Source organism: Hypomesus transpacificus, chromosome 9, assembly GCF_021917145.1.
Source record: "Hypomesus transpacificus isolate Combined female chromosome 9, fHypTra1, whole genome shotgun sequence".
NCBI lineage: Eukaryota > Metazoa > Chordata > Actinopteri > Osmeriformes > Osmeridae > Hypomesus > Hypomesus transpacificus.
This window is the reverse complement of record NC_061068.1, coordinates 16,380,125-16,388,656: the sequence shown is the minus strand read 5'-3', so window position 1 is coordinate 16,388,656 and position 8,532 is coordinate 16,380,125. Positions and strand designations below refer to the sequence as shown.

The window sequence follows — 8,532 nt, the reverse complement described above, 5'->3', positions numbered from 1 at the left end:
AAGGCACCACACTGAATATAGCCCTTGAGATATAAATAAAATGAATATTTTGGTAGCCTACAATTGAGAGAAAGTCTACCATGGGATTACATTATTTATGGAAGAGAGAGCAAAACATTACAAAGTTTGTTAGATAATTAAACATCTTAAGACATTACATGGTGTATCCTTTTGGGCACGGCCTGGCAAGGTCAATTGTTATCCTAGAGCCTAGAGTTCAATTTCTTTCTCTCTTAATCTGGAAGACGGGATGTTTCCGAAGATGTTATAATTCTGTGAAGAATTGGACAAGGGTAGCTACTGTTCTGTAGGCATAAGAACTCCCAAATAAATCAAAGGCGACCTGAGTGACACTATTGAGGCTGTAAATGTGTGACTATGTTTCCCGGTTGCCATGGTTGTCATTTGAGTCCCCACTGGGGGGCATGACATTTTTATTGACATTATAGAAATCCCTTCATTCTCAGACATTGTAATGCCAAGTGTGTGAGCTGAACAGATGAAAAAACCCTGCTAGTTAAATTGGTGGGAAATTAGCTCAATTTATAAGTTTTCACAGAAATGTGAGTGCTTAAACTAACCATAATAAATAAAACAATACATTTGTTGTACAATAAGACAATTAGACAATACATACTATACACGATTCAAATAGATATGATGCCCCACAACAGATGATTCTCAGTTAGTGATACACGGGTTTTCTATACATGTGTGAGGTTGTCTCTTGCTGTGGTCAACAGGTCACGCAGCAGGTCTCGGACAATACACATATAGATAGGAGAATGTGCACTTTAACTTTTGGAAGGAGCAACCTACAGAAAATAGTATAAACGATGAGTGATGACTGCACCACCTTTGTGTTGTTCCTATGCCTTAAGTTGTGGAATGTCTACCGTTTAAGGACATGTTTTGGTGGTTACTATATTTGTATGGTCCAGCTCATGCATATAATGTTCATCTGAGAGACATGTTTGTCAGTCATGCCAACCACTTTGCCTGTAGTGGTGACCTGATCCGAGCAGCTCGATTAATAAACGAAGTCAACTCTTTTTCATTGTGGTTCGTTCCTTGGCCCATCCTTCGACAGAAAATCATCAGAACAGTTAGGTAATCAGAACATGCTAGGTCTGGTTTAACTGTGAAAGAATGTCTCAGCCTATGCAATTATTTACATAGTTGAATCATAACTTCCTTTACTGGCATGGTTAAATACCACGCAATACTTTTTACAATTTAAAGAGAACAAGTTGACATAGGCCTACATTAAAACACATTTTGATCAATGATTTAAAGGAATTATTCTTGAAGTAGCCTATTACATAAACAGAACACAACAATCCAAACGGTAACGTGGTCAAATAGCATAGTTAACAATAATTTGTTATGTGGACTGATAATACATTTTTAGTAGCCTAGCATTTTCATGAAACATTAAAACATATAGGCTAATCCGAACATTTACCTTCAGAAGTTGCTTCTGTTCCTTTATGAAATGATTGTTAACTGTTTTAGAGGCGGTCATCAAATCCGAGGCATACAGTGAGTAAATAGGGTCACTTTGGTATAGAAATGACAACGAAAACGAAGGATTGGAATCCATGCCGCACAAACAATGAATGGAATACAAGTTATCTGACTAATAACCTACATTGAATGCAGGATAACAAGCGAAAGCTGTATTGAAGATGACCAAATAGGGAGAGAGGCGGGATACTTTCGTGGCCACATCAATTTCTTCCCCAACACCCCGGCTCCCTTCTCTAAAAGGCTAATTGAGCCTCTCAAAACACACGTAACGTGTGTTTCGGCCTCTATTTTGCCGTGGACCGGTAACAAAATCAAAAAAACAAAACAAAATCAGCTGGAGGAAATATTTTTTATTGAGAAAGCCTAACACAAATCATTTTGATTTTAGAATTGTATATTATGGAATTACAATGACATACTGTTTTAATGTCTTTGTCAATAGCTTGATTATATATTGGGATTGGTTTTAAACCTGTGAGAGGTTTATCGATTTATTGCATTTTCACACCTAACTGAAGGTTGAGATCTGAAGCTATATTATTCTGCTTGGATCTTTATTGAGAGTCAAAGGTGGGTTTTTACCATACCACAACATCAATTGAGTGAGATTTGTTAACATAATTCAAAACAATACCCCTAACTATATAATACCCCTAACTAATCTAAATATCCACTGAACATAATGTCTGAACATCAGGTCTGAAAAATGGGTGGAGTCATGGGAGGATAGAGATGGTCTGTTTTAACAGATGTGGCCAAGGTGTTGAGTAGTGATTCCTACATTGTAAACCAACATTAAAAGAACTAAGAGCCCTCTAGTAACATTCCCCCATGAATAAAATAACGTATATGCATGGATTGGTATCTCATTTTAACATACAGTAAGTGCTGTAGTTTACTGTGATGAACATGTAGGTACTTGTCACAACCACACTTGCATAATCTTGCAAGTTTGGTGGACTATTTAGTTAGATGTGTAGGGGTAGGGATCTGGGATAAAGAACTGGCCTACTATTATTTGATTACAACCAACTGCTTCAGAAAGCTAAAAATATTTTGATGGTGTTTATAAAGTAATAATAACCCAAAACAGGTTCAAATCTTAACACGGAATGCTAGTGAGTCATTCCAACAACATCCCAGACCTGCAGCACAATAGATTTGACTGTGGTAGACCTCTGTTCACTGCTAACAAACACTGTTCTCATGGAATATCCTTGTGGTTGAACAAACAAACACAAGAGACGGTCAACCACACTTCACAGTATTATGAACCTGTCTAAAAGTCCCAAAAAACCATAAAGACTTGAAAAAAAGTCCTGAGGGAGGTAGCTAGAGCAAATAGCTGGCAGGAATGTGGAATTAGAAACATTTTTGATTCCAGTCCAGTAACTATTTACATTGCAGCCCTTCGTCTGTGACATCAAGAGCTAGACTTTATAAGTGAACGGCCCAAGGCAGACGGTTTGTGAACACCAGCATTAATGGCATCGCAGATTTCCTAAGGAGATAGACGTCTAGAGAGAGGAAGAGAACTGCAGCTAGAGATGGACAGAAGAGAGATTATGCACATTGGTTCCTTGATGTTGTGCATCATTGCTCAGGTGAGGGCTGAACCCTCTCAATTCCCTAAAGAAAGAAATATATTGTCTCTCACAGTTACTATTTTTATCTGTTTAGATTGAGCTATCTGGGTGAGAAACGGTCTGGCATCTAGTAGGGTTATGCTTATCTGTCATGTTTTGTCAAGCAGGTATTGTTGAATAAGACCATAGAGCATGTACTTGTTCAAAGCACCTTATGCAAAAAGGTGGAGCTTTTGCTTTTCAGGCAGATACAGCATGGTGGTTTGAGATCAGAGCCAAGGCCTCGTCCAGTGTTTGCACTTACCACAGAGATGCTGGGGTTAGACTGTTCTAGTGCTGATCCTGTACAAGGGGTTCCGTATGGCATTGTTACATAACGTAATGATAAATTGTCTTTCATTTCTGGAGGTAAAGGCAACCTATAGACTGCTGGCCACCTGCAGACTCTGATGTTATAGTAATGATGTCAAGGAAATAACTGAGACAACAAAGAGGAAGTGAAACATGCAGCCAACGTTTTTTAACAGTGAAACATGTAAATGATTTACCAAAAAGTCTGATGTTTGTATCCTGTACCCCAGAATACACAGTGTCTATAAACTTTATTGAAAACTAAATGCATTCAGCTTTGACCCTTTAAATATTGACAAAGAGATAACATTCTTTGCAGATGGTTGGCACTGAAATATCTCATTTGAATAACTATATTCATAATCAAGTACAGGAATTAAGTGTATGCAAGAGATGTTCGGTACAACCTGATTTTTGACTGCTTAGTACATTAACTTAAAATATCTGTCTCAATGTCTCAAAGTGTAGCTATTGTCAATGTTGTTTTCTATTGTGTTTCCATTCTTTCCAGCCGATAGTGTTTGCATACGTGACTACATGCTTGTCTCTACAGTAGCTTGTGTATAGGGCTCTTGCATACTACATACTCCTTTCTGTTTACCCCATACTTCCACTTCCTGTCATTTCCTGCCTAAGAAATTATCATAAAAAACTGTTGATTTCCTTCTGCACTTCTGTGACAAACTTTAAACTTTTTTACTTATACTGCAGTAGGTGTATACATTTTGCAGGAAAACCCTGTAGAAACAACAGTATAGTTAGACAGAAAAGGACATTACACCACACCATTCTTCATTCGGCTGTGACTGCCCCCCTTCCTAGGTGTGGTGCCAGTTGTGTGGAGGCCCTTGCTTCTGTCCTCAGACTGTACCTCGTTGTCCTGCGGGAGTTTCCCTTGTCCTGGATGGGTGCCACTGCTGCCAGGTGTGTGCCAGACAGGAGGGTGAGGCCTGCACAGAGAGGAATATGTGTGACAGCCAGAAAGGCCTGCAGTGCGACCACAGCGCCAGCTTCCCTGGAGGTCCAGGGGAGTGTGTCAGTGAGTATGCAAGCCAGCAGTACTCAACTTTACTATAGAAATATTTGAAATATTAAAAGTGTACACATGGTAGCCCAAATCCTGATTACACTAATGAAATTATGCTAATTTAGGTTGTGGCAAAGAGATATTGGTTATCATATCATATAGAGAGTATATACTATCTGGCAACAAGTCTTTGTTTGGGCTAATAACTGACCACAACATGGACTAAATGGTGTTAATTGTCAAATAAATACAGGGAGACGTGTGAGCTGGGCATTGGTGGAGAATAATATAGTCATTGGTGGAGAATAATATAGTCAAGACTACACTACGCTTTCCATTTTTTTATCAGTTTTATCATTAGTTTATCTCACCTGCTAACAGTTAAAGCTCTTCCCTTCTTTCCCTGCGGTCAGGTCAGAATGCACTGGGCTGTGAGGTCAACGGTAGGCGCCTTGAGGAGGGTCAAACATTCCAGCCATCGTGTGCACAGCTGTGTCATTGCTTGGGTGGCGGTGTGACCTGTGTGCCACTGTGCTCCGATGACCTCCAGATGCCTGCAGCCAACTGCCCCACCCCCCAGCTGGTGCGTCTGCCCGGGAAGTGCTGCAAGAAGTGGGTCTGTAACATTCTGGATAACAGCATCTACCCAGAAACACTGGCAGGTATTGTGAGGGGGTGGGAGTTATGTCTGTCTGTTCATCTGTCTGTTTGTTTGCCTGTCTGTCTGTCCCAGTCATCCTAGGCAGACAGACAGACAGGTGTGCATACATTTTACCTCAATCTATTTTTACAATTCTTAGTAGGCTCAAAAGGTGTTATGTACTAAATGTAATTGCCCTGAAAAAAACATCAAGTGCACAATTTGAGTACATTTCTGCTATTTCCATTGTCAAGTTTCATAGAATTATTTTTGCACTATTTACACACTGGCAGCAACCAATGGTGATTTTTTGGGGAAAACACTCAATCAACAACTGACAAGAATAGCCAAACCCCTTTCATATTTTAGATTGAGTATGATGAGAATTTAGTTCCACACTAATTATATGAGATGAAAATATTCTACTCGGTTTCTTCACAAACAGTAAATTCCTCACTGTCTGCATGTTCCCATGTTCCAGTGGAGAGACCAGTGGAGAGACCAGTGGAGAGACCAGTAGAAAGGTTATGGCAGGACTTTGGTCCATCTATGATGGGCCAGAACTCCAACTGCATTGAGCAGATGAGCGACTGGAGCCCGTGCTCCCGCAGCTGTGGCCCAGGTGTCTCTACCCGCACCTCAAACAAAAACTGGGCCTGCCGCCCACTGTCCCAGACCAGACTGTGCCAGGTCAGGCTGTGCCAGGCCACCAACATTGCTCGGAGGCTGTCAGCGGTGAGTGAGAGAGGCCCTTCCCCTCAACTTTTCTTTACTTTCTCAACAACATCCTTGCTACTCAAACACAGACCTTTGCTCTTTGGTTTTGTTCTTCAGTTCGTTGTAGTTGAGAGAGGCTAGAGTGGTGCTTCAGTACCAAGGTTAAGCTACAGTTACTGTTTGCTGTTGTTCCAGTACTGTGGCTATGTTTCGTTTTTTTATTAACAAGAATGATAGATAAAGATTTGATATAATCAAACATACATTGTTCAACAAATATATTCTGGTGATATGCGCAACCTAGCCCCTTAAACGTTAACATGTGATATTGTTCTCTCTAAGGCCAGTGTTGTGTATTCCAGGGGGCAGGTGCTTGTGAGAGCAGCTACAGGTCTCCAGTGCCTGTTCGTTTGGAGCACCTAGGCTGCCTGAGCACGCGGACCTACCGCCCCAGGTACTGTGGCCTCTCATGCCCAGAAAAACGCTGCTGTATCCCCTACCGCACCAGAACAGCCCACGTGGCCTTCCGCTGCCCCCGGGGCAAGCTGACTAAGCAGCAGGTCATGATGATTGAGTCCTGCTCCTGCCAACATTACAACTGCCCCCAGCCAGTACTGCTCCCCGCCCCCAGGAGAGGCCTGCCCTGGTTCTAGCGAATTAGGGGAGTGGTGGATATCAATGCATGAGCGATGGGCAGGTCCTGTCAGGTGAGATGATGAACAATCTTCAAAGGGTATCCTAATTTCATAACTTTTAGCGTGCAGGTTTGATTGAATTCCAGTCCATGTTTTCCTTGTTCATTAAGTCAAGACACCCATGTTCCAGGATATTTAAGAATGTTTGTTGACATCTTATCCTGACATTTTTGTTTCAATTATACATATATTATATTATATATGTTTATATGTATATATTTGGACAGCTAACTGACAATGACATGTTCCCAACCAAACATGTCTTCTTCTTGTGTTTACCTGTAGCCTATCTATGGCTAGAAAATAGGCATACAATTCCATGAATAAGTATAAGCATCATGTCTGACTGTATACATATGCAAATTAAATATAAATATTATTGCTTAAATTTTTTATGCCCATTTCCATCATTTGGAAATCGAAAATACACTGGTAACCTTAACGCAAAATATGAGAATTGACTACCATCTAATGAGTCATAACTTCAGCAAGTTCAGCGGAAATGGGCGTAGTAACTCATAGTAACTTGTAATCCTACAAACCACTCCATGATATCCGCGTCAGTGTGCAAAGTTTCATTTCATAATGCAAGCTACCAGGTGTCTTCAACTCAAGTTGAACTTAAATAGCTGCTTTGGTGTTTTGACTTGAGAGACGAGTGAGAAAATGTCTGTTAGCGTCAGTCGCGCTATAAACCGTACAGCATGTGAGAAAATAAACCTTGATTTTACGCACGTTTTTTTGCCTGCGATATTCGTGATCGTTTTTGTTGTCGGGACTGCTGCCAATTTCTGGGGGTTGAAGAGTGTGTTTAAAGGCTGGGATAAAATCGGAAATATAAACATATTCATTCTGAACCTCGGGATTGCGGATTTACTCTACTTATTTACGTTACCTTTTTTGGTCGCATATTACGCACAGAACAGCAAATGGACCTTTGGACAAACATTTTGCAAAGTCACCAGGTTTTGTTTTAATCTAAACCTCTACGGCAGTATTGGATTTTTAACCTGCATAAGCATCTACAGATACCTGGGAATTGTGCATCCAATGGAAGTAATGGGAAAAATCAACACTGGCCATTCCATGGCAATAAGCTCGTTGGTGTGGGTTTTGGTTGTCATTCAAATACTTCCAGATATGTTCTTTGACAAGACTTCGGCAAATTCCTCAGATGCATGCTACGATACAACGTCTGACCATCTTATCAATGATTATCTGCCATATAGCATTGGATGGACTATTACAGGATTCGTCATACCGTTGCTTATTATTCTGGTTTGCTACGGTCATATAATTATAGTCCTTGTTGTCAAAGCTAACGTCAATACTTTATTGAAACAACGCTGCCTAAAACTTGTAATCTTTATGACAGTTTTATTCTCAGTTTGCTTCATCCCATATCATGTATTCAGAAATCTGAACTTGAAGACACGAATCTTGAAAATGCAGGGGACATGCCACGAAAGCTTCGATGACATCTATGTTGCTCATCAAATCAGCCGTGGTCTGGTCTGCTTAAATAGTGCGATAAATCCTTTGATTTACTTGATTGGAGACGATTTCCTAATGCGCTTTCACAATGTTAGCAAACGTGCCAGAATGTCCCTTGTTCAGTGGACTGGTGCAATCATCTATCGTAAGCCACCTGAAACCGGGGAAGAAAGTGAGACTGTGGCTGCAAGAGAGGAAGTCATATGAACTATGCCAAGCCATTTTACAATTTTGAGAACTTTAAAAAAAAATGTTTGCATCTTGAACATGCAAGGATTGTATGGCCACTAGGCAGGCCTATAAAGCACGTTGAATTGATGCCTTTGTTTTTGTTGTATGACTGCTTGCCTGCTTTCTGAAAACTGAAGTTGGAGTTACCAGTTTGTGTCCATAATGGGAATAAAAATTCACGATTACAGTATAAACAGTCTGTGTTCAGCTGATTTAATAAAAGATCTTACCTAATCAACTGTGTAGTGAACACAAAACCAA

General features: G+C 40.4%; 2 protein-coding genes across 2 annotated transcripts; both read left to right on the top strand.

Annotated features, from left to right (window-relative positions):
* Positions 1-2,941: 2,941 nt before the first annotated feature.
* On the top strand, positions 2,942-6,934 carry LOC124471910 (CCN family member 2-like). Its single transcript, XM_047026573.1, has 5 exons — positions 2,942-3,134; positions 4,290-4,506; positions 4,908-5,156; positions 5,616-5,869; positions 6,214-6,934. The coding sequence occupies exons 1-5, from the start codon at positions 3,078-3,080 to the stop codon at positions 6,502-6,504; spliced, it is 1,068 nt and encodes a 355-aa protein (XP_046882529.1). The 5' UTR covers positions 2,942-3,077; the 3' UTR covers positions 6,505-6,934.
* Positions 6,935-7,026: 92 nt separating this feature from the next.
* On the top strand, positions 7,027-8,532 carry LOC124471911 (P2Y purinoceptor 1-like). The gene has a single exon (XM_047026574.1). The coding sequence runs from the start codon at positions 7,213-7,215 to the stop codon at positions 8,245-8,247; it is 1,035 nt and encodes a 344-aa protein (XP_046882530.1). The 5' UTR covers positions 7,027-7,212; the 3' UTR covers positions 8,248-8,532.

Coding starts and splice junctions, on each gene's coding strand:
- LOC124471910 (XM_047026573.1), top strand. CDS start 3,078: ATGGACAGAAGAGAGATTATGCACATTGGTTCCTTGATGTTGTGCATC. Junction 4,507..4,907: donor AGGTCCAGGGGAGTGTGTCA/GTGAGTATGCAA, acceptor CCCTGCGGTCAG/GTCAGAATGCACTGGGCTGT. Junction 5,157..5,615: donor CTACCCAGAAACACTGGCAG/GTATTGTGAGGG, acceptor CCCATGTTCCAG/TGGAGAGACCAGTGGAGAGA.
- LOC124471911 (XM_047026574.1), top strand. CDS start 7,213: ATGTCTGTTAGCGTCAGTCGCGCTATAAACCGTACAGCATGTGAGAAA.